This window comes from Bos indicus, chromosome 16 (assembly GCF_029378745.1).
Source record: "Bos indicus isolate NIAB-ARS_2022 breed Sahiwal x Tharparkar chromosome 16, NIAB-ARS_B.indTharparkar_mat_pri_1.0, whole genome shotgun sequence".
NCBI lineage: Eukaryota > Metazoa > Chordata > Mammalia > Artiodactyla > Bovidae > Bos > Bos indicus.
Window position 1 is genome coordinate 77,315,079 of NC_091775.1, and position 26,148 is coordinate 77,341,226.

Below are 26,148 nucleotides of genomic sequence, written 5' to 3' on the forward strand. Positions count from 1 at the left end.
ATTTAAATGACCCAAATCTCATTTTCCTCTTCTGAAAAATGGACAAAGATAAAGTGTTGCAGTTACACAAGTCTGCCTGGAAAACTGCAAACAGGAGGTTCTTCATATAGTCGAGACTGTCTTCTCAAATGGATGAGCAAACAGACGAGGAGTGGATGAGTCAAGTCCACATTCTTTGTATTGATAATCTGACAATAAAATGACACTTAATGTCTTAGGAATTTACAAGCCAAGAGATTTCTTGGTCAAAATAAATAAATAAATAAAAAGCTGTGTATTTTTTTCCAAATCATGAACTGGGATCTAAGGACATCTCTAGTTAGAATGAAGACAGATAATCTAGGGTCCACCGTGACTGCAGGATTGTTAGTGACTCTGGGAGTCACCGAGAGAGGAGAGAGTCAGATGCACCACTGCTGTAGAAGACCTAAAGCTCGACAAGCGTGTCTGTGTACGAATAGACAGCTGCCGATTGCTCAGTGCCTCCTGTATCAGATACTCTATATACATTGTCTATGATGGCCACAGCATCCTAGGGAGATAGCGTGTATCATTACTATCATTTCACAAATGCAAAAACTAAGGCTTGGGGCTTCCCAGGTGGCGCAGTGGTGCAAGAATCCACCTGCTAAATCAGGAGACGCAAGAGACACGGGTTGGATCCCTGGGTAGAGAAGATCCCCTGGAGGAGGAAATGGCAACCCACTCCAGTGTTCTTGCCTGGAGAATCCCATGGACAGAGGAGCCTGGTGGACCACAGTCCATGGAGTTGCAGAGTTGTGTTTGGCTCCATGCTACATGCCAGTACCTTTCTCAAAGTTAAGCCTTTCTGGCTGTAAGGTCCATACCCCTGTCAAGAACAGCTCCTCCTCTGTGAGCACCCTCTCCACGCAAAGGCAGGAGAGTCGTGGCCAGGGACTCACACTCCAGAATCAGTCCATCTGCTTTTCCATCCAGAGGACAAGGTGTTTGGATGGCATCACCAACTCAATGGACATGAGTCTGTGCAAACTCTGGGAGATAGTGAACGACAGGGAAGCCTGGCGTGCTACAGTCCATGGGGCTTCAAGGAGTCAGACAAGACAGCGACTGAACAACAACAGCTCTGCTATTTAATACTGTAGAACTCTGGGCACATTTCTTAACCTCTGTGCTCTCAGTTTCTAGATCTGAAAAATCACGGGTAAAAAAAACAGTTCTCACTCTCGCTTGGGTTGTTGGGAGTTTTAAACTAATCCTGTCGTACACACAAACACACATACACACTCTGCTAACCAAGGAACCTCCCCTGCTCCTCCTGGTTGCCAAGGCTGCCCGAGCACACTTCAGTATCACTTCAACTCTGTAACAACTCAGGTTTGGGAAACAGTAGTAAAAACATCAAAATTATCTGGATCACCAAATCCCACAGGTCTCTGGAGAACCTTGCTTTCAGGTACCTGAATTTACTACCCAGCCAGTCTTTAGAGAACCTGATCATGTGAACACTCTAATGGAAGAGGCTGCCAGGCACAGGCCAGGACTAACAGGAGAGAGAGGAGGCACAGGAGGGAGGAGAGAGTGAATTCTGCAACAGGGCTGTTTCTGCTTGCAGCCTCTCTGTGTCTTTAAGTAGTTCAACTCTCACATGAAAGCAGAGGCCACAGCCAGGAAGCTGGGAGCGGGGAGGGGGTGTTTCCGAGGGAGGCTCTGATGAGCCTGAGCCCCGCCCATCCATCACGAGGCTGCACTGGACCCTGTCTCTCCAAACGGGGATGCCCGTCTCCCCTGGGTGCGCCCTCTCCACTGTGAGCATCCGGTCCCAGGTCCCCTGATGGCGTGAGCCTGCTCGAAGGCTTTCTAAACCTGTGTGTGCTATGAATCACGGGAGCTGTGGGGTTTTTCCTGTTGTTCATGTCAGAGGCTAAGCACAGGAAGGGGGCTTAGCTCCTTACTACACTTGGTCACTGCAGTGAATCTTATCTAAGTGAATTTTAATTCTTTATTCCACAATTCTTTGTAAGATATTAATTTACTGTTGGAAATAATTAGAATGTAAATGAGATAAACGTTAGTGTCTCTCACATATTTACTTATATCTAGATTCTTTCTTTTACCACATCTAACCATTCTCAGAATTGCTTCTGTATTTAACTGAGAGTCTTAATGTGCTCAGATCCTACTGTTACAACTTGGAGGGCCGGGTGTGAGAGACGTGATGATTTGGGGAATCATCACAGAGTAACAGACACACGATTCTAGCATCAGCTTTCTGTCTCCTCCACAAGATACTGCATCATATTTTGGTTACATCAATGAAGCTGGATGATCTCCAAGAAGTGAACTGAGGAAGCGTCTGCAGCATCAGACCACAAAGAGAAAGCGGCAGACGGGGCCTGCTCCCTCCGGATGTCTGTGCCCAAATGCAAATACTGTACCCTAAGGTCCTTCTGTTTGTGTGCATGACCCATCTCCTGGGAGAATGGAGACCACGGCAGCCCATCAGGTAGGCTGACCTTGACCTTAACCAAGCTTCAGGTTTGTGGGACAAAGATCCAGCCTCTAACAATCCCAAAATATAGATGGTTCTTTTTTCTTTCTTTGCAAAGATGACTTTTTGGAAAATAGCATTATAAAGCAATTAGAAATAGCAAAAATCCCTTGAGATACCGTCACAATCCTTAGAACCCCTTCTCCGTTCACAGACACCCTCCCAGCACCCCTGGTAACATGGTCTCCCCGCATCCCATCCCTCAACGGTGAGAGCAGATGGAGCCAAAGACTAATGCCTGCTCTTCATGTGCTGGATTATGTTCTTCAGCAAGAACGTGGACTTGGGAACTGTGGTCCATTTCTCGAAGTTGTGTGAACTGAAGGCCTGCAAGCTCAGTGACGGGGCAGAGAAGCTGAGAAAGCTGATGTACAGAAGGCCCGGTGATCAAACGTGCAGAGCACAGACCAGGTGAGCGGGAGACCGAGACTGCTCTTCCAGGCCTCTCGCGTGGATCCTGCCCGGGGCCCACATACTCCTGCACTCGGCTGTCCTAAGGAACAGGGAGATCCTCACGATACACGCCCTGCTACTGTCTTACTCCACGTGCAGTTGTGTGTGTTTCCTAATGCCATGAGATTAGAGAGAGAATTCAGACCGGGGCTGGATGACAGTCTCAACTAGAGTGTACCATGGTCTGCTTTTACAGATAAGCTGCTGACCACAAGTTGGCTATCATGTCAGAGCACAATTAACTGGCTCAGAGAAGTAAAATTAGTACTGCAAGAAAACATGCATTCTGGCAGCTTTGGGGAAAACATAGGAAGGGCGGAAAGTAACAAGGAAAAAAACTGCCAAAGGGCTCAAAATTTACCTCTTTTGTTAGTGTGTGAATCTAAAACTAAACAATCAAACTTCAATTATAGAAAAATACAATCAAAAGGTGAAATTATAATAAATACTGGGATGCAAGTGGTTAGAAATATAAACAAAAAATTTAGCTGTGAAAGTACATATACAGAGATATGTGTCTACTTGTAAAATGGGACAGATACATACATATACAGTGGCTGCACACATTACCCGAAACACATATTTATCCCCCATAAAGTAAAGATAGTTATTCAGACATTATCAGCATCTGCACAATAAATCTAAATATGCTGGCTTAACAAATTCTTATATACCAAGAAGGAAAATAAAACTATAATTCATAAAAGAACAAGCCCTACTTCTTTTAATTTTGTTAAAGTCATGTCATGTCATGTCTACCTGAAAACCATAAAATGCCAATTAATGAATACAGATAACTATACTAATGATACTATGATAACGCCATGACTATTCAAGGTAAGTGTGCAATGAATATAAAGCTATTATCCTGTAAAGTTTTCTATAACTTAATATAATTTTCTCTATCAGAAACTGTGTCTCTAGGAATTCAAAGAAAACAAAACCAGAAATCAGTCACATATTTTCTAATTAAATTATCATAAAAATCAGATCAGATCAGTCGCTCAGTCATGTCCGACTCTTTGTGACCCCATGAATCGCAGCACGCCAGGCCTCCCTGTCCATCACCAATTCCCGGAGTTCACTCAGACTCACGTCCATCGAGTCAGTGATGCCATCCAGCCATCTCATCCTCTATCGTCCCCTTCTCCTCCTGCCCCCAATCCCTCCCAGCATCAGAGTCTTTTCCAATGAGTCAACTCTTCGCATGAGGTGGCCAAAGTACTGGAGTTTCAGCTTTAGCATCAGTCCTTCCAAAGAAATCCCAGGGCTGATCTCCTTCAGAATGGACTGGTTGGATCTCCTTGCAGTCCAAGGGACTCTCAAGAGTCTTCTCCAACACCACAGTTCAAAAGCATCAATTCTTTAGCGCTCAGCCTTCTTCACAGTCCAATTCTCACATCCATACATGACCACAGGAAAAACCATAGCCTGGACTAGACGAACCTTTGTTGGCAAAGTAATGTCTCTGCTTTTGAATATGCTATCTAGGTTGGTCATAACTTTCCTTCCAAGGAGTGTCTTTTAATTTCATGGCTGCAGTCACCATCACCATCTGCAGTGATTTTTGAGCCCAGAAAAATAAAGTCTGACACTGTTTCCACTGTTTCCCCATCTATTTCCCATGAAGTGGTGGGACCAGATGCCATGATCTTCGTTTTCTGAATGTTGAGCTTTAAGCCAACTTTTTCACTCTCCACTTTCACTTTCATCAAGAGGCTTTTGAGTTCCTCTTCACTGTCTGCCATAAGGGTGGTGTCATCTGCATATCTGAGGTTATTGATATTTCTCCCAGCAATCTTGATTCCAGCTTGTGTTTCTTCCAGTCCAGCGTTTCTCATGATGTACTCTGCATATAAGTTAAATAAACAGGGTGACAATATACAGCCTTGATGAACTCCTTTTCCTATTTGGAATCAGTCTGTTGTTCCATGTCCAGTTCTAACTGTTGCTTCCTGTCCTGCATACAAATTTCTCAAGAGGCAGATCAGGTGGTCTGGTATTTCCATCTCTTTCAGAATTTTCCACAGTTTATTGTGATCCACACAGTCAAAGGCTTTGGCATAGTCAATAAAGCAGAAATAGATGTTTTTCTGGAACTTTCTTGCTTTTTCCATGATCCAGCAGATGTTGGCAATTTGATCTCTGGTTCCTCTGCCTTTTCTAAAACCAGCTTGAACATCAGGAAGTTCACGGTTCACATATTGCTGAAGCCTGGCTTGGAGAATTTTGAGCATTACTTTACTAGCGTGTGAGATGACTGCAACTGTGCGGTAGTTTGAGCATTCTTTGGCATTGCCTTTCTTTGGGATTGGAATGAAAACTGACCTTTTCCAGTCCTGTGGCCACTGCTGAGTTTTCCAAATTTGCTGGCATATGCCATGTTAAAAAAAACCCAAAGATTTAAAAATTAAATATGAGAAGTAAAGGTAATTTTCTTAATTTAAAACTTATTTAAATTTATTTAAGATAAGCATCCCTCCAATTTAAGTGTTCTCTTTTTATCATAAAGCATCCTACAGTTAACAAAGATTCCCATATTTTTTTCACAACAAAGTCCAGGACGCGCACATAGTTCCAGGCAGGATAAATCCAATGAACACGCCAAGAACAGTAATCAAATTTACAGTAATCAAATTTACAAAAATGAAAGACAAAAAAATGTTAAAAGCAACAAGGGAAAAACAACAAATAATATACAAAGGAACTCCCATAAGGTTATCAGCTGATTTTTCAGGAGAAACTCTGCAGGCCAGAAGGGAGTGGCACGATATATTTAAAGTGATGAAAGGGAAGAACCTACAACCAAGAATACTCTACCCAGCAAGGCTCTCATTCAGAGATGATGGAGAAATCAAAGCTCTACAGACAAGCAAAAGGTAAGAGAATCCAGCACCACCAAACCAACTTTGCAACAAATGCTAAAGAACTCTAGGCTGGAAAAAGACCAGCAACTTAGAACAACCTTGTACATATATAGACTGCTATACCAACACCTCACGGGAACAACAAACCTCAAAATTACAATAGATACACACAGAAAAGTAAAAGCAACCCAAACACAACACTCAAGATGGTGATCAAGTCACAAGAGAAGAGAACAAAAGAGGAAGAGAAGGAAAAAGACCTACAAAAACAAACCTGAAATGCTTAATGACAATCAGATCAGATCAGATCACATCAGTCGCTCAGTTGTGTCTGACTCTTTGCAACCCCATGAATCACAGCACGCCAGGCCTCCCTGTCCATCACCAACTCCCGGAGTTCACTCAGACTCACGTCCATCGAGTCAGTGATGCCATCCAGCCATCTCATCCTCTGTCGTTCCCTTCTCCTCCTGTCCCCAATCCCTCTCAGCATTAGAGTCTTTTCCAATGAGTCAACTCTTCGCATGAGGTGGCCAAAGTACTGGAGTTTCAGCTTCAGCATCATTCCTTCCAAAGAAATCCCAGGGCTGATCTCCTTCAGAATGGACTGGTTGGATCTCCTTGCAGTCCAAGGGACTCTCAAGAGTCTTCTCCAACACCACAGTTCAAAAGCATCAATTCTTCAGCACTCAGCCTTCTTCACAGTCCAACTCTCACATCCATACATGACCACAGGAAAAACCATAGCCTGGACTAGATGAACCTTTGTTGGCAAAGTAATGTCTCTGCTTTTGAATATGCTATCTAGGTTGGTCATAACTTTCCTTCCAAGGAGTGTCTTTTAATTTCATGGCTGCAGTCACCATCTGCAGTGATTTTGGAGCCCAGAAAAATAAAGTCTGACACTGTTTCCACTGTTTCCCCATCTATTTCCCATGAAGTGGTGGGACCAGATGCCATGATCTTCGTTTTCTGAATGTTGAGCTTTAAGCCAACTTTTTCACTCTCCACTTTCACTTTCATCAAGAGGCTTTTGAGTTCCTCTTCACTTTCTTAATGACAATAGGGAGACACATATCAGTAATTACCTTAACCGTAAATAGACCAAATGGTCCAACCAAAAGACACAGACTGGCTGAACGCATACAAACACAGGACCCGTATATATGCTGTCTACAAGAGACTCACCTCAGACCTAGGGACACATATAGATTGAAAGTGAGGGGATGGAAGAAGGTATTCCATGCAAATGGAAATCAAAAGAAAGCTGTAGTAGCCATTCTCATAGCAGACAAAACAGACTTTAAAATAAAGACTGTTGTAAGGTTCAACAACAACAACAACAAAAACACTACATAATGATCAAGGGATCAATTCAGGAAGGAGATAAAACAATTGTAAATATATATGCACCCAACACAGGAGCACCTCAATATATAAGGAAATAGTAACAACCATAAAGGGAGAAACCGACAGTAACAGGAATAACGGGGGACTCTGGCACCCTACTTTCATCAATGGACAGAACATCCAGGCAGGAGATCAACCTTAAATGACCAGTTAGACCAGGTGGTCTGAAGTATAAATAAAAGCATTCCACCCAAAAGCACGCTCTTCTCAAGCACAGGTGCAACGTTCTCTATGGCTGACCACGTGCTGGGCCACAAGGCGGGCCTTGGGAAAGTTAAGAAGATTGAAATCATATCAAGCATGTTTTCTGATCACAACACCATGAGATTAAAAATAAATTACAGGAAAAAGCTATAAAAATCAAACATGGAGGCTAAACAATATGCTACTAAACAACCAATGGATCACGAAAGAAATCAGAGAAGAATTCAAAAATCTATCGTGTTTTATACACACACACACACACACACACACACGATCTAAGTGCTCCAACATTAAAGCAGTAAACATTTTGGTTAAGCTTTTAAGCTATCAAAGTTTGAGAACAGACAAACGGGAAGTGAACGTTCTAATTATGGGAGAAGAATTAAGAAGGGGATTGCAAATCCATCATTAATTTACAAGTTTATGAATGTGTTCCAGTTAACAGGGGGAGCCAGAAAAGGCTCCTACCCCTGTGAGAAAATTATTTCATTGAAAGGCTTGTTTCAAGTCACAGAACGAGCATTCACTGCCAATACACTGCAATTGAGCCATACAAACGTATGACAATGTAAGCTTAACACATAAATCATAGAGAAGGCATTTTGTATGTTATAAAAACAGCCCCTTAAAGCAGAGAACTTTTAAGTTTTTCCACAATACCTAGGAAAGTACCTGATACATAATAGCTGTTGAATGACTGAACGAACAAGTCTTCTTTACAAAGGCTGAGGTTCTAGAGCACAGCCTCGCGGCCCTTCCCCATCCCAAAGACGCAGGGAGCACTGCACTGAGTCTGGAGAGCCAGGGAAGCCACCTGCGCACGGAGGTGAGTGCCCATCCCGCCCGGCCACTCATTACAAGACATTGGGCAAGCGATGTGACCATTCAGCAGTCAGCTTCCTCATGTGTAAACTGGTGGCTGTGATAAATGCAGCTTTGCAGCTGCTTCAAGTTCAATGGTTTCTTAACTTTAATCCACTTGTAAACTCCTTTCAAAAGGCAGTTTTCTAAGACCACTTAAAGTATGATGTGGTGTGTGCAGTTTTTGCTTCTTAAAATCCTACAAAAGCACACTTGTGATGCAAAATCAGAGACAGAGACACACACACACGGCTCTGATCCCGGACACATTCCTACTTTAGGACAGTACGTGAAGTAGCATTAGGTGGAAGCAGAAGCTTTAAACTACTAACAGCAAACAAAACATCTAACTTTAGAAAAATACAGACATACATTATTCCATGTTTTAATTTCTACAGAGTACTCTAGTGGTCAAATCCCCATGTATGAGCTTCACCTTACTTTGTAGTAAAGGAAGCCGTCATTAAGCTGCTCCCACTCCTGGGCAACCGCACGTGGCCCTGTCTCCCCGCACTCACCATGAGGCCACGACCCAGTGACGGGCGGCAGACTGGTTCCTGGACGCTGGGCTCACAGGCCCTTTGCACCTGCCCAGACTCTGCCTACTCATATTGACCATCATCACAGAATTTCTTACCATATGATAAAAATAAAAAATCAGTGTGTCCAAAATTCTTCCTGAAGAAATCACTGAAATTAACATAATATCAGACTGTGGGAGACAGGAGGTTAGTAAATACTCTCACCTGGGAAAGCTTACGCCTGGCTAGGTTTGCTCCCCTCTCGCTGTGTAACGTGTAAACGGGCGTGTATTGCACGGAACTGGAACAAGTCCCATAGTCGTCCTCATTTTCCTGCACCCGAAGGGATACGCGAGTGGTTATTCTAAAGTACTCGTTTCATTACTAAGGTTTTCAATTAATAGACAGTATCTGAGACAGATGCAAATAACAAAATTAACACCTGGAGTGTAAGTTTAAACAAGCTCTTTAGGAAGAAAATGCATTTTTATATACCATGAACTAAAAACCTCCAAAATAATCTCTGACTTTTTTGAACAATTTGAATAAAGTTTATATGAAGCCCATTCACGCTCCAGTACTACAATGAAAGTTCTAAATAGTTTCTTCTCTCCAGAGGTAGAAATTTAAAACGTAACTGATAAAATCTTCAAAAATATACTATGTAATCAACTCAAACACATATACACATACCTATACCTATTCACATATATGTGACATTCATAGATTCAAATACACCTCCTTTGTACATTAAGAACATGCTTCAATTTAAAATAGCTACTATTGGAAAGATCCGGTAAAGCCCAATGATGACATTCCTGCCTTAATTCTACACCAGAGATCATCTTTAAAAAAAAAAAAAAAGTCTCAGCTTGAAGCAAGAATTTCAATTTTGATATCAAGGCAATCAACTTTATGAAGACATACATCCAGTTAAAGCACCTTTGAAGCTCTCACCACCTCTGTGATAAAATATGCAAACGGTAAAGAGATTGTTCAGGGGGGTGTGTACAGAATGGCAGATAGCTGCCATGGGGCTTGTTATGAAAAATGCATCCTTGAACAAAGGGCTAAGCACATTTCAAAAGTCATTAAAAACATAAACCCCATGTGATTTGTGCAGGATAAGCTTCACACTAACACAGGAATTGAGGTGGAATGAGACGCTCTGGACGTACCTTGTGTCTAAGCTTGCTCTTCACCTCCTTTATCCCCTGCTTTGCGTGATTCTTGGCCTGGAAAATGACAACACTGGTGTATGCTCAGCACAGTTCCATCAAGTTTAAGAAATAAGTGTACAAGATCCCACTGAATGAAAATTACTAACTTGTCATGTTACACAGAAAAAGAAGAACCTATCATCTAAAACTCTGTTTTCAGGGACCCATTCTACCCACTATTACACCTGAATGAGGTGGGGAAAACATCAGTCTGTTTGCACAGGGATCATCCAAAGGCTAGCAGTTAGCCTACTCTGCCTCTGAGGCTATTAAAAACACCAGAGACCACCAGATGGCCATTGCCTAGCCATAACCTGGCCTGACAAATGGGGAAGGAAAAGAGAAAGCGTGTCACAGCAGCGGGATATTTTTGGGCAAACGTTTGGACTTTAAGAAATCCCTGCAATGATGCAGGAGACCCAGGTTTGATCCCTGGGTTGGGAAGATCCCCTGAAGGAAATGGCAACCCACTCCAGCATTCTTGCCTGGGAAATCCCATGGGCAGACGAGCCTGGCGGGCTGCAGTCCATGGAGTCGCAAAGCAAGTTTTCCTGAATCCCAATCAGCTCCTAAGAATCTCCTACAGAGACAGAGGCACAGATACAAGTGCCCAAACAGAGGGAGGCCCACAGGCCCCATGGAGCACAGAAAAGGCAGAGAAGCCTTGTGGTGGGGCTGAGGGACTTTTTTGATGAGAACTAAAAGACGCTAATGCTGGGAGGGATTGGGGGCAGGAGGAGAAGGGGACGACAGAGGATGAGATGGCTGGATGGCATCACCGACTCGATGCACATGAGTCTGAGTGAACTCCAGGAGTTGGTGATGGACAGGGAGGCCTGGCGTGCTGCAGTTTATGCGGTCACAAAGAGTCGGACACGACTGAGCAACTGAACTGAACTGAATGCCTAATCTAAAATAAACCTGTAGGATGATTTAGTAGGTGGACAGAAGCCAAGGAAAGGACGTCCCGGGCAGCAGGGAAGGGTTGTGAAGGATGAAGACACAGCAGAGAACGTCCTGCACCCATGGAACGAGAAGGATCTCAGACCTGGAGACACCAGGGCTGGGGGCTTCAGGGAAATAACAGGATAGGAGGGGCCAGGTCTGAAAGGTCTCAGCAATCAGAGCAGAGAGACTTCCATTTTATTCATTATTTACTTGCTATGGTAGCTCCTGGTGGTGTTATTATTTTACTATAAGCCATGGGGTATCAATAGGGAGTTTTAACTTTGGAAAGTCAAGGGACCTTTGAGGCAAGAGGACTTGTCATATTTTTAAAAAATTGTTTCTAGTTAAGCCTCAAGTACACAATGAGAATTTAAAGTACGTTGTTATATAAAAGAATCAAATCTTTTAAACTGTCACTTCATTGTGGACTGTTTCAATCTGAGGGCACAATTTTGCGGATAGCTTTTAAATAAAAAGCATTTTTAACTTATCTGAAACAAACGCCCTGCCTAGACAATGATACAATTTTAATAATTGAGTTTGCTTTGGTCAATACTAACTCTAAATTTATTTAAAGGAAACCAGAAAATATTCTAGATTTAAGTGCGTATCATCTAAGAAAATGTTATAAAATTTTATCAACAGAATTCTTAAACATCAAAAGAGAACTTACAAATTTATATGCTGTTCGTACAGCAGGGCTTGCTTTGGTCATTGCTGTGTTGAACAGTGCACCTCCTTTCTGCAAAGGAAAAACAGAAACATGTTCCTAAAAATCTGGGGCCCGACTGTCCTGAAAACAAAGCATTATTGGTAATATAGAATTAACAGCTTTTCTCACAGCTTAAAGAAAGACCTACATAATTATGTCATGTTAAATGTTTTCAAGCTTTTATACATGCTATAGTAACTCCATACAAAACGTAAAAATTCTCCTCTATTCTTTTAATTGATGGAACACAATCCTTTCATCTTTGTGGTTTAGGCAGACGTAGGCAATGTGACCAGTATATATATATATGTGTGTGTGTGTGTGTGTGTGTGTGTGTATAAAGCTTAATAAAAAATAAATACAATCAACTGTTTCTGAAATGTTTTAGTGTTCGGCAATAAAGTCTCAATCTGCGCAAGAGAGTTATGTTTTAAAAACACCACGTTAACAAAAGCACATTACCAGAAATGATAAAATTCCCATCAAGCCCTACCACTCCATCTAACTTCATCTTTTGGGATATATTATAAGGTGACAGCAAAATCACGATTTTCAAATCAAGCCATTTATCTTGAAAAATAGAAAGACAAAAGCTTTCCATTTAAAAATTTTCTTTATAAATACCAACAAACTATAAGCATAAAAATGTTTAAAGTGTGAGAAAATATAGAAACCTTTAAAATATTGCCCATAAACAGCATATATAAACAGCAGACCTGAACTGAACATTTTTACTTATCATTAAAGAGGAAAAAAAAAAGAAACTGTGAAGGTTTATTATTACCTTGACTGTATGCACCCATTGCTGGTATGACTTCGAGTTCCCTGGAATACATAAAAATAAGATTTCAGGAATATCTGATCAAAAATAAATCCATAAACCAAACTTCACCAAGAACTAGTGTTTCCAAGATTTTAGCAGGCAAATTTTATTTATCTGCAATGTTGTAAAAGAAGCAATTCATTGTAAGAACTATTAATAATAAATGCTCTAATTCTTAGGAACATAGTAACTAGCATTTTTAAGAATAGATACTTTTTCTTTACTCACATAAGAAGATAATATGTTAAAGTATTCTTTCATTGTACTACTACTTTTAGAGGGGAAAAAAATAACCTTTTGAAATCCAAAATTCCTAAAATGATTTTTCAGTATTTATGGCATTTTGTAAAAGTTTGGCTCTTTTACACAACTAGGGTTATCTTAAAACAATATTTAAAGTACATAAGGAGAGGAAAAAACCAGAAGGAAATTTAGCAATGGAAAGAATCTTGAGGACGAGAAAGATTCTTCTATGGTTGTTAGACATTGGTATTAACTGATAGCAAATTTTACTTTATTGCAATTAACCTGCAGAATACTGCAGAAAATACTGTCTAGTTGTAAATCCAAACTGGAAAGGCACTACCCCAGGGAGATATGGCAGCAGCTCCTCATGGCTATTAGAAAGTTCAAATGCAGGCATGACCAGTCCAGTAAAACCAGCAACCATATATATTTGGCTCCAAATATGCTAATTCATTTAATCAATAAGATGATATAAGAAGGCAAAAAAAGGCCACAGAACTAGTCTAAAGTAACGTTTGTATCAACTGACTTCAGTCAGATTTCCTCTACCTTCCTGGTTGTTTAAACCTTAAGTATTCCCACAAGAAGAAACAAAGTCCCAAAGGCTACTCAGACTGACCACCCGGTAGAAAGGAGCCTGAAGCAGACTGTTCTCCCGTGTGTGGTTGTGGCTTCTTAACAAACACGTCCCTCACTGTTGTAACACAGAGGCAGAGGGTCCTTAGGCCGAGTACCTTTCCAGCAGATACCTTTGCATCCCTAACCAGCATCAGGCCAAAAACATCCAGCTCTGGATCCACTCTTGAACTTAACATTTCTCCCTAATTTCAAAGAAATACCAAGAAACAACTCCTATTCTGAAAAATGTCTCTTACTCTCTTCTTTCAGAAAAGGCACGGCACTGCACTGCAGCCTTCCTGGAAGAATAAACATGGGGGAAATAATACTTTCCTAGCCTTGTGAAATGATTATAGCAAAATGTATCTATCTAAAATAGACCATATAAAAACAACCTTCAGTGCTTAAAGGGCATGAGTTTCAGATGGTATGCGGCCTTACCAAAAAATTTTTAACCTTTCTCTTGTAAAACGATGAAAAAAAAAATCCCAGTTATTCTATTCATTTATATCTCAAGGAGATTCTATCAACAACATAAAATAAACATTATGTCTTTATCCAGATTATTCATACAGGTTTACTTCTCTATTCAAAGTTCTCATCAGTTCATGTACTTTTTACTTCTCTAGGGATGGTATGGGGAGGGAGGAGGGAGGAGGGTTCAGGATGGGGAACACATGTATACCTGTGGCAGATTCATTTTGATATTTGGCAAAACTAATACAATTATGTAAAGTTTAAAAATAAAATTAAATTAAAAAAAAAAGAAAGAAATCACATATTTATAATTTGGTTATTATTCGTGGTATTCTGGAAAGTGTTTTATTTCATTTCCCAAAATGAATTTAAGAAAATGGAAAGAAAAACACCAACTACTCTGTGATAACTATTTAGCATCCTGGAACACATGTGACTCCAGAAAACATATTTTTAAACCTCTGAACCACAAAGAAAATAACCATCATAAAACTTGAGAGTAGTCACAGAAAGGTCAGTGTCTAGAGGAACAGTCGTGAGGAATCAAAGGAGCTCCTCTTCAGCTCTTCATAGGTTGTTAAGTGTTTTTACCTACGTTATGCCTCTTGAGTCGCACCCTTCTACTAAGAAACAGGCAAAGCAGGTGGATGAGAGGGCAGGGGGCTTGGCGGCCAGCGGGTCAGGCCAGCCTGCCCTGGGGAACCGAGCGCTGGGACCGGTCTGTCGCCCGGCAGCTGCGACGTGAGGCGTGAGCCAGGCGTGAGCCCGGCACGCGGCAGCACCCCGCCGCCGGTCACGGGACAGACGGCCCGCCCGGGGGGACACTGGGGCTCTGAGGTGATACTCTGCCCATGCTCACAGAGACGGCAACTGGGGAAGAATCTTAGTATTTACTCTCAGTTCATCAGTCCCTCAGCTTTCAGGATTGCTAAATAAAATATAAGGTGAATCATACAGAGCTTTCCTCCGCGTCACTTCCGAAGAGGCTACGTTAGAAAGGGCAGGGGGCGGCCGCCTTGAGGGGAAATGGCTGAGATAGAGAACCACTCAGTAATGACGTGTGATCACGGGGTTCCAGGCAAACAGGAAGTCCCTAAATACACAGCTTAAGGTAACAGAAAAACAGGCGGTACAATTTAGGTAGATTCCTATCAAAAAATATTTTAAAAGGCTAATTGTCTCTCAATTCTAGAGCTTTTAAGACTGAAGACACCTATTTCCATAAAATTTATGAGATAAGCACATTATTCTCTGATAATGTGTGTTTTAAAAGGCTAATTTTCTTCTCAAAAAATAAATCTGAATGCCAGGAAACACACACACACACACACACAAAACCTTAGTCTTTCTTTTAAAGTAAATGGATTGTGGAAATAGTAAGCATGATTGAGGAAATTCTTAACATTGTTCTTGTTAATCAAACAAGTGATTTTCTCACATTCAAGGACAAAATATCTTGGTTTCTCACTTGTGCAAAGTCTTTATTTTCAAATGTATTTGCTTAATTCCAGTAATCTGTTGTTACTTATCAAAAAATGTAAATTGGTCTAAATTGTTCAGTGAGGCCAGAAAAACGCCACTGAAACTAATGATTACTACCACCCCTTCAGATTCCTTTGGTTGCCAGTCAGTAAAGAAAGAAACAGGATTAAATAAACACAAGACTGACCAGACTCTGCTGGGGAACTAATGAAGAAACAAATGCTATTGATGCGGAGAGTAACCGCACACTCCATATAAAATCAACCTGAAAATGCGTCTACTTTTTAAAGTTTAGAAAACGAGGTATGGATTTTTAGTATCTATTTTTTCATTTATTAAAAAAAAAAAAATAGAGGACCAAACTATTAGGTATAAAACACAGTGCAGCATACTGTACAGCCAATATCTTACAGTAACTTCGAAAGTGTGAAAGCATTAGTTGCTAAGTCGTGTCTGACTCTTTGTGACCCCAAAGAGTCTTTGGACTGTAGCCCGCCAGGCTCCCCTCTCCATGGAATTCTCCAGGCAAGAATAATGGAATGGTTGCCATTCCCTTCTCCAGGGCATCTTCCCAAACCTGGGATGGAACCTGGATTCCTTGCATTGTAGGTGGATTCTTTACCGTCTGAACCACCAGGGAAGCCCCGAAAGCGTACAGTGGTGGGTTTTTTTTTGGCCAAGCAGCGAAGCTTGTGGGATCTTAGTTCCCAAACTAGGGATGAAGCCCATGACCCTGGCAGTGAAAAGGCAGAGTCCTAACTAGGCTGCCAATGAATTCGCTAATAATAACTTTAAATGGAGTATAATCTATAAAAATACAGAATTACTATGTTATACACTTGAAATGAATACAACATCGTAAATCAATTTAAAAAATTATGGGGGGAAAAATAAACATGTTCTTGACTCAATATTCCTTAGCTGCTTTTCACAGATTGTTATTTGTGTTGATCTAATGGCTCCTTCGTCCTTTTAACCCCATGACATTCTTCTCTTTACATATTTCTGAATATCCTCTTTCCTTTCTTCTCAGGAGAAGATGGGTCCCACGAAAGGCACCAGGAGTAACATGGATTTCCTAAACAGTCCTGACCAGGCCGGGGTTCACCGAGACAGAGAACAGTTTTGGAAAACTCCCTGCGTTCATGGCCCTTAACCACAGTTCTAGATTCAACATGAGCGGACGAGTTCTGTGTGGGGCCGGCCTGCTCTGTGTTTCCAGCCAGAGCCACAGTGACGACAGGGCTCCACCATACTCGTATTCACGCTATCAGGAGCACGCACGCAGCACCAAAAACAGCGCGTAAACTGCCACATTAACGGCCCGGGGGGGGTGGGGGTGGGAATGAGAGGCTTGTCTAAAGTTTCTCAGTTGTTTTTGCTTAGAGAAACATAATGATTCCTTCAACTCCAGTGACTGTTGATTTCTCCTGTAGTGATCTTCCTGAGGGATATATATATATATATAAAATCTTCAAAGGATAATCAAAAGAGACAGGAATTTTGCTTTTATCCATCAGAGCAGAGAAGCCCTGAGTACTGCTCTTGTTTACTAAAGGCCTTCTAATTAAAACGATCTCTTATCATAAGAAGGCATATATCATAGTTATTAAAGCGAGAGCTTTGAAGCCAGGCAGTCACGTGTGACCTTGGGCAAGTTACCGAGGTGGGTGCCCTCACTAAAATAAGGATGCTCAGAGTCCCTCCTGGGCGCTGGGAGGGTTAAGTGAGATAATATTTGGAGAGCTCTTAGAAGAGCTTCTGCCGCATACTAATTCAGGAAGCATGAACATTAATCATCATTTCCATTGTAACTAGGAGAGAAATGAAAAAGCTACAACAGTTTACTTTTTGAAGAACAGTTCAGTATCTCAGACCTATTCTTTCTCACAAGAGTAGTCCAGATAAAAAATGTTTCAGCTGACTTCTAGGAACTATTTTTTGGACCCTTATATACACATATATCTCATTAGTAAGAACACTGCTAATTTTTATTAGATTATTAGTCTATTCAAATCTTAATGATTTTGCTTTATTTTCTTCTAAGATGACTGTCTCAGTCTCTCTAAGATAACAACTTAAAATGTAACAATTAGAAAATCACACGATCACCAGGCATAATTTTTTCAATGTACTTTCTTGCTACACCTACTGAAATGCTGCTGTTGATTTTTACTCGCTCAGTCCTGTCTGACTCTTTGTGACCCCATGGACTGTAGCCCGCCAGGCTCCTCTGTCTATGGGATTCTCCAGGCAAGAATACTGGAGTGAGTTGCTATTTTCTTCTCCAGTGTAATCTTCCTGACCCAGAGATCGAATCCCGGTCTCCTGCATTACAAGTAGATTCTTTACCACTAGCCACTGGGAAGCCCCAAACTTACTGAAATGAATGCTTTCTTTTGGATCAGTACTGGCTCCCCAAAAGTAAAAAAAAGTGTTCAAAACCTTTTTTCATTTTAAGAAAGAACAACAAAGTGGCTGGCATTAAGTTGTACTGAAAGTGCAGCAGTCTCTAAATCAGCGGCTAACTGGTGATAAATATTCTTCTATTCTTCTTTAAACAGTAGGACCTTTCATGAAAAAATTTGGTGACCCTCCTCCCACCATAAAAGCCACCTACACTCTCCTCTGTTACTGAGGTCTGCAGACCAAGGGTGAAGACTACAGAATTTACTACACAAAAGGATCTCAGTTCCACCCCATTACTGTCCCACAGTGTCATCCCCAATTCCATACAGGATACCAGCCCCACGGGTCGGAACGATAATGAGATCGCAGTTATATAAACACTCAGGAGCTGCCGCAAGCAATTTGTCCACGAGCTGACAATATTCTGCTTGTCTGAGGTGAAAAGTAAGAAAGCCTTATTTTAACACAAAAGTTCCACTGAGGCTAAATTTTCTGCCGTGAGCTGAGGAAAGCAAGGGGCTTCCGAAGGACGCACGTTCAGCGCACTTGCTAGGGCAAGGAAACCAAGTTTTTCCCCAAGCTGAAAGCGTTCCGTGAAACGTAACCCTACTTGCATCAGAGGGAGGTCCACAGCTACTCAGATCACCTGTACCTCTTTCAGTGAAAAGCGATCTCAACAGTTTTTGTATTTTGGAGGTGAAAAAATAAATTTTATTTAAGATTAAAGTTAAATTTGGGGAGATTTGTAGGTAAGTACTAATTATTCTTTGTCTTTTCACCTTTTATTTCTCAATTGTAACAACTATTTACTTACACACAGACTAAAGATTTCCTTCCCGCTGAATTAAACCTATAGATAACTAGGTTGGGGGGAGCACTATTACCACCCCGTGAAAATGAACACACGGGATTATTCACTTACTTCGTCCCAAATCTAGAACAGCGTCTGGTACATAGGAAACACTCAGCAAATACTGGCTGAAGGAATGAAGAGGACTCTTAAGGTTTCAAGCAAAACTGTCTGCCAGAGTCAGGACTAAGTACTAGATCACCAAGTGCAGAGTCAGGACTACGTGCCAGATCATCAAGTACAGAGTCAGGACTAGGTACCGGATCAAGTGCAGAGTCAGGACTAGGTGCCAGATCATCAAGTACAGAGTCAGGATTAGGTACTGGATCAAGTGCAGAGTCAGGACTAGGTGCCAGATCATCAAGTACAGAGTCAGGACTAGGTACCGGATCAAGTACAGAGTCAGGACTAGGTGCTGGATCAAGTACAGAGTCAGGACTAGATGCCAGATCATCAAGTGCAGAGTCAGGACTAGGTGCCAGATCATCAAGTACAGAGTCAGGACTAGGTACTGGATCATCAAGTATAGAGTCAGGACTAGGTGCCGGATCATCAAGTACAGAGTCAGGACTAGGTGCCAGATCATCAAGTACAGAGTCAGGACTAGGTACCGGATCAAGTACAGAGTCAGGACTAGGTGCTGGATCAAGTACAGAGTCAGGACTAGGTGCTGGATCATCAAGTGCAGAGTCAGGACTAGGTGCCAGATCATCAAGTATAGAGTCAGGACTAAGTGCCAGATCATCAAGTACAGAGTCAGGACTAGGTACCGGATCAAGTACAGAGTCAGGACTAGATGCCAGATCATCAAGTGCAGAGTCAGGACTAGGTGCCAGATCATCAAGTACAGAGTCAGGACTAAGTGCCATATCATCAAGTATAGAGTCAGGACTAAGTGCCAGATCATCAAGTACAGAGTCAGGACTAGGTACTGGATCAAGTACAGAGTCAGGACTAGGTGCCAGATCATCAAGTATAGAGTCAGGACTAAGTGCCAGATCATCAAGTACAGAGTCAGGACTAGGTACCAGATCAAGTACAGAGTCAGGACTAGGTGCCAGATCATCAAATGCAGAGTCAGAACTAGGTGCCAGATCATCAAGTATAGAGTCAGGACTAGGTGCCAGATCATCAAGTATAGAGTCAGGACTAAGTGCCAGATCATCAAGTACAGAGTCAGGACTAGGTACCGGATCAAGTGCAGAGTCAGGACTAGGTGCCAGATCATCAAGTACAGAGTCAGGATTAGGTACCGGATCAAGTGCAGAGTCAGGACTAGGTGCCAGATCATCAAGTACAGAGTCAGGACTAGGTACCAGATCCAGTGCAGAGTCAGGACTAGGTGCCAGATCATCAAGTACAGAGTCAGGACTAGGTGCCGGATCATCAAGTACAGAGTCAGGACTAGGTGCCGGATCATCAAGTACAGAGTCAGGACTAGGTGCTGGATCATCAAGTGCAGAGTCAGGACTAGGTGCCAGATCATCAAGTATAGAGTCAGGACTAAGTGCCAGATCATCAAGTACAGAGTCAGGACTAGGTACCGGATCAAGTACAGAGTCAGGACTAGATGCCAGATCATCAAGTGCAGAGTCAGGACTAGGTGCCAGATCATCAAGTATAGAGTCAGGACTAGGTACCGGATCATCAAGTATAGAGTCAAGACAAGGTGCCGGATCATCAAGTACAGAGTCAGGACTAGGTGCTGGATCATCAAGTGCAGAGTCAGGACTAGGTGCCAGATCATCAAGTATAGAGTCAGGACTAAGTGCCAGATCATCAAGTACAGAGTCAGGACTAGGTACCGGATCAAGTACAGAGTCAGGACTAGATGCCAGATCATCAAGTGCAGAATCAGGACTAGGTGCCAGATCATCAAGTATAGAGTCAGGACTAGGTACCGGATCATCAAGTATAGAGTCAAGACAAGGTGCCGGATCATCAAGTACAGAGTCAGGACTAGGTGCTGGATCATCAAGTGCAGAGTCAGGACTAGGTGCCAGATCATCAAGTATAGAGTCAGGACTAAGTGCCAGATCATCAAGTATAGAGTCAGGACTAGGTACCGGATCAAGTACAGAGTCAGGACTAGATGCCAGATCATCAAGTGCAGAGTCAGGACTAGGTGCCAGATCATCAAGTACAGAGTCAGGACTAAGTGCCATATCATCAAGTGCAGAGTCAGGACTAAGTGCCAGATCATCAAGTACAGAGTCAGGACTAGGTGCCGGATCATCAAATGCAGAGTCAGGACTAGGTGCCGGATCATCAAGTATAGAGTCAGGACTAGGTACTGGATCATCAAGTATAGAGTCAGGACTAGGTGCCAGATCATCAAGTGCAGAGTCAGGACTAGGTACCAGATTAAGTGCAGAGTCAGGACTAGGTGCCAGATCATCAAGTATAGAGTCAGGACTAGGTACCGGATCATCAAGTATAGAGTCAAGACAAGGTGCCGGATCATCAAGTACAGAGTCAGGACTAGGTACCGGATCATCAAGTGCAGAGTCAGGGCTAGGTGCCGGATCATCAAGTATAGAGTGAGGACTAAGTACGGGATCATCACGTGCAGAGTCAGGGCTAGGTGCCAGATCAAGTGCAGAGTCAGGACTAGGTGCCAGATCATCAAGTGCAGAGTCAGGACTAAGTGCCAGATCAAGTGCAGAGTCAGGGCTAGGTGCTGGATCATCAAGTCTAGAGTGAGGACTAGGTGCCACGGACTGAGTACCCGTTCCTAAGTCATTCATTTCCTAGATACTACAACACAGTTTCAATTACTGACATTTCAAACAATGTAACTGCTAAATTATATTACAGTTAATTATATTAAATAAAAGTGGGATGTCACTAATGTGTGTCACACATGCAAAATGAGATGCCTCCTCCCACATCTTTAAGTGAGCACTTATCGCCCAGACAAGGGTAAGAACGTGGGACAGTAAACTAAAAAGTCTGTTCCTAAATGCTGCAGGGGCCTGCAAAGCAAAAAAAAGAAAAAAGGTAGACTTCTATAAAGACACTCTTACTTAAAAATGCAGCAGCAGTTGTCATGTTCAGACCTGTCTTTCTGGATTATGTTAAAAGCTACTACGTGCACCACAATCTCAATTCCCTAATTCTTACTCAAGTAGTATTGATAGATATCAGTAGTATTTCTCTAGCAGAGAAAATTAGTCAGGAGGAACAAACTAACTGCATTTCTGTGACATTTTTTTCCAGTCATATTAAGAGACTATCCAAGCAAACCACTGCCAGCTCATGAGACCATCTGAATGCCGAGCATAACATATCAGGCAAAGTAAGTCAACACTAGAGTTCTTTATATGATAAACTAATGTACTGAAGGCATCAGGTATTTACGAGAAAATGGTAGTTTACATAGTAGACATATGTGCCATAGGTGCAAAAACCATAGATAATTGTTATTCAGAAAATGGACAGCCACACTGGAGCTAGTCTTTACCTCCACAAAAGCCACCGGAAGTGATCTCTTCTTCAAATGCATCAGAGAAACCCTTTCCTGCATTTAGTTTTGCCAGTCGACCATCGATAAACTGAAATTAAAACATGTCAAATATGTTAACTGTCATTTACTTCATAAGATTAGACTTTTACTTACACCAAAAGTACTAGCAGACACTCACGTTACATGTGTATAAACACAGATATACAACAAGAAAACGCAGACCACTGAGACAGCAGGTGGACCATGAACAGAAGCTGGTTAGACAGACCCCATCAGTAAATAAAACAGTGTGGACACAAAGACCACAGCCCCTGGGAGGGTCTGCACAAGGCTTGCTGCCAGCCCAACCTTGGCCTGGGGGAGCTGAATCCACCCCCAGGCCTCAGTGTTCTCAGTATTTGCTTCAGGACACGGCTGCGCACATTAAATTAACACAGGTTTATTATGGTTACGTAAGCATCCAAGAAATGTTAGATGTTACTATTTTGAAGTTGATATTAACTTTATCCAGTAAAATAAAACACTCCAGATCTGAACTACTAGTCCTAAAGGGTAAGAGCACCAGATAGGTCTAACCACCTAATAATACAACAAATATACCTTCACAATTCCCAGCAAATGTGTTGACCAAATGATCAAAACTGTGGTTACAAATATGAATAAAATTCAAAGTAAATTCCTGTTGACTTACAGGAGGTTACCTTAAACAATATTTTTCGGCATTCTGAAAGGAGAGATGGGGGTGGGAACTCGAAGCTACCAAAAGTACCCAGAGATCCTCTTCAAAACACAGCCCACCATCTGCTCTGCCCCGTTTCCACCCTGCTCCTACACACACAGCAAAGCAGAATCCCGGGGTTTCGGAAAATATCCTTAAGGGATCGTCTTGTTGACCGGCTCCAGGCATAAACCAGTGACACGTTTTACACACGCGTGTATCACTGGCACTTGGTTAGTTTTATATTGTTGGTCTGTGGCACCAGACATGTGTGTTTCTTAGATTATGAAAAATCTTATAAATGTTTTGTGGTTTCCCCACTCATGATGATGGTGAATTGTCCTTAAGGCTCCGTTGCATGAGAGCCAAAGGCTGACATAAGGAAGTCTTCAGTGATGTCTGAAGAACAGACTTGAGACTGAGGATTAACGTAAGAGGTTCCTCTTCATCTTAAGAGAATTAATTAATCCTGGCCATGATTTTTTCACCCTATAAATTTAAAGTTTAGATAAATAAGAGACCTTGACTTCTAAAACCTTCTCATGGTCTGCCCTGGTTTTCTGGTTAAATGGTTAAAGGACAAAACTAACCGAGAGGAGGGGTGAGGTCGGTGTCATTCCCCGGCAGAAACTGGAAGCCACTAACCACGTGTTGGCAGTTAAGATGCTGAGACAGAAATCTCTTACAGACCCAAATTAGGAAAGAATGGCCAATGAACCAAAAGGTTCCTGTGCAAAATGACGTTTAACTGCCTTTTTACCGTAGAATGGTTTTGGCCAAAAACGTGGTAAAATGAGTTTAAAGGGACATAACCTAAAAAGACACGGCCATGGCATTTTTGCCAAGAGTATGAGCTGCTCTCATAAAAATGAGAACTGAGAGCAGGGCCTGTAGATGGCCCATTTTAACACCCGCATTATGCTTGGCGCGGAGGAGGTACCGAGACTACAAACAAATGTGAACGTGGAGTCTGGCATTTGAGAGGTTGCCTCTCACTGCCATCGTTAGCTTTATGATCTCGGGTAGCCTGCCGTCTCTGAGACCGTCTCCCCTTCTGTAAAATGGGAGTAACAACACAGAAACATCTGATGGGGTTTTGTGAGAGTTAGTTACCAAAGGGGAAAGGTGAGGGATAAATCAGGAATTTGGGATTAACAGATACACACTATTATACATGACATAAATAAACAAGGACCTACTGTATAGCACGGGGAACTCTACTCAACATTGTGTAATAACCTATGAGGAAAAAGAATCTGAAAAAGAGTAGATACATGACTGAACTGCTGTGCTGTACACCAGAAACTAACAACGCTGTGTATCAACTATTCTCTTAAAAATTTAAACGATCACATTTAGTGCCCGTGGTGCAGGCAAAGAGTGAACGTTCAATACTCAAGTCCACTTTCCCCACCACCTCCACCCTTCCTGTCGCAAACTCCTGCACTTCCTGAGAAGGGACCACAGCCCCTTGGTAGAGGCAGCTTTAACGCCCAACACGTAAGTGGAAATAGATGCTTACCGAGGGACGGAACACACAGAAATGATCCTAAAGGGCACACGCTTCACGTGGTTTAAGAGTTAAATAGCTATAATGTGTGGAATTACTCATTTCATCTTGTGCTAAAAGGCAGTTAACTTACAATCCTGGGTGTCTTTGCTACTACCTACAATAAACAGTTAATTTGAAACTAATGTAGTTTAAAACGCCTGCAGAATTTGACTTACGCACATTTTCAACACAGTATGATAAATCAAACTAAAGTGATCTAATGTGACGGATTTTGAAAAAATAAGGTGAAGCACAATGATAAATTTAAAGTAATACATTACTGACAAGTGGAACAAACTAAGACATCCTTTTAAAGGACTTAATTTGCCTTAAAAGATTAAGACTACAAGACTGTTTAAAAGGTTTTCATTTTTGTGTTTACTGGAAATAATCCATTCATTTTAGTTTGAGTGGAACAGTTCAAGTCTAGAAAGAGATAAATCTCAAAACTATTTACTGATGATGCATTTTTGAGCATGACTAATTACTTTGTGTTACTAAACTAGTGATTTGAGCTAATAGAAATGCACCACTTGGTAAAACGCCCCATGTTATCACTGACTTTGCAAACAATCATCTCAGTGACTGACACTTATCAACATACACACTTAACGAAAATGTTCTTAAAAGGTTGATTGTGTGCACACACACACATACACATTACACACACACACACATACACCAACGCAGACCCCCAGGAATAACTGAGAAGAGATATTAAGGGAGAGGAATGCTGAACCTAACAGTTCTCTAAACTCCTTTTTATATTTTTGATTCAATAACAGCTTTTTTTTATTTTCCCAAGTGGGGTTGGTTCATGGTCACACCACTCTTATAACTGGAGCGGTTCATAGTAGGTGAAAACAGTAGCTACTGCTGTAGACAGAGAGGTAATTCTGAACTAAACAGCATTACTTGCAGGAAAAGCAGAGGCTACACAACACATATCGCTTAGCAAATGTATTCAAGACATACATTTTGGAAGAATTAGCTAAGAATGGCAAGTAATAACAAGTAAAACTGTAAATAACAATGGAGGTACTTCAGATATAAGATAAAATTAGGTTGCAAGGAGGTTTTTAAAAGAGTGCATGAGTATGCTTTAAGATGAGGCTTTTTACGTAAATCTTAATATTTCGCTTTTTACTCCAAAAGGAAAAATTAAAACTGGAACTAAACATGCGCAACCACCTCCCAAAACTTAAAAACCGTAGCCGGAAATCTCAGAAAAGTTCACAGGCCTGATCCACAGAACTGATTCCAGAATTTAATTATGAAAAACAGATGAGATGTATTTAATAAGAATAAATGCATTCCTTAAAATCAATAACATCATCCCCTCTAAGTCATCAACAATTACCAGAAGTGGATCTGGTTAATCCTTAGGATGTGATCTTGAGAGGGTGTAACAGGTTACAAGATAAGTGTAATTAGGCAGCAAAACTGCTTCCTGCTGCCTCTTTTTGATACTGACATCACTAAGGTTTTCTGAAGTGTCTTTATCTTCAAGTAACTATCTGAATAGGAGATCGAGTGAATCCAAAGAAACTACGCGTTGCTGTAAATGCACTTCAGTTTGCACGATTGTCTAAGGGAAATGAACTTGCACCATCCAACTTCTGAAACACAATCAAGATGAACGCTGTAAGAGTACAATAAAACATGAAGGACACACTTGGATGGCAAGCTTCTTCACAAAAAACATAAAAAATATGTTCTGATCAGATTCACAGGTTAAACTTTAATGGTAGGCCAGTGGACCACCGGGAATGTATCTTTCC

At 41.6% G+C, this 26,148-nt stretch overlaps 1 protein-coding gene across 13 annotated transcripts in view; it reads right to left on the reverse strand.

Annotated features, from left to right (window-relative positions):
• The window catches only part of DENND1B (DENN domain containing 1B), a 280,306-nt gene that overhangs the window by 30,672 nt on the left and 223,486 nt on the right, over nucleotides 1-26,148 (reverse strand). For 12 of the 13 annotated variants that reach the window (XM_070768714.1, XM_070768713.1, XM_070768716.1 and 9 more), the window contains 5 exons: nucleotides 22,095-22,185; nucleotides 12,511-12,551; nucleotides 11,688-11,756; nucleotides 10,025-10,081; nucleotides 9,072-9,179 (listed from right to left, as the gene is read on the reverse strand). In XM_070768714.1, coding sequence (XP_070624815.1) covers nucleotides 9,072-9,179; nucleotides 10,025-10,081; nucleotides 11,688-11,756; nucleotides 12,511-12,551; nucleotides 22,095-22,185 — 366 coding nt within the window. Of the gene's footprint in view, nucleotides 1-9,071; nucleotides 9,180-10,024; nucleotides 10,082-11,687; nucleotides 11,757-12,510; nucleotides 12,552-22,083; nucleotides 22,186-26,148 lie in introns of those variants that run through there. The other variant, XM_070768720.1, reaches the window with a different exon arrangement.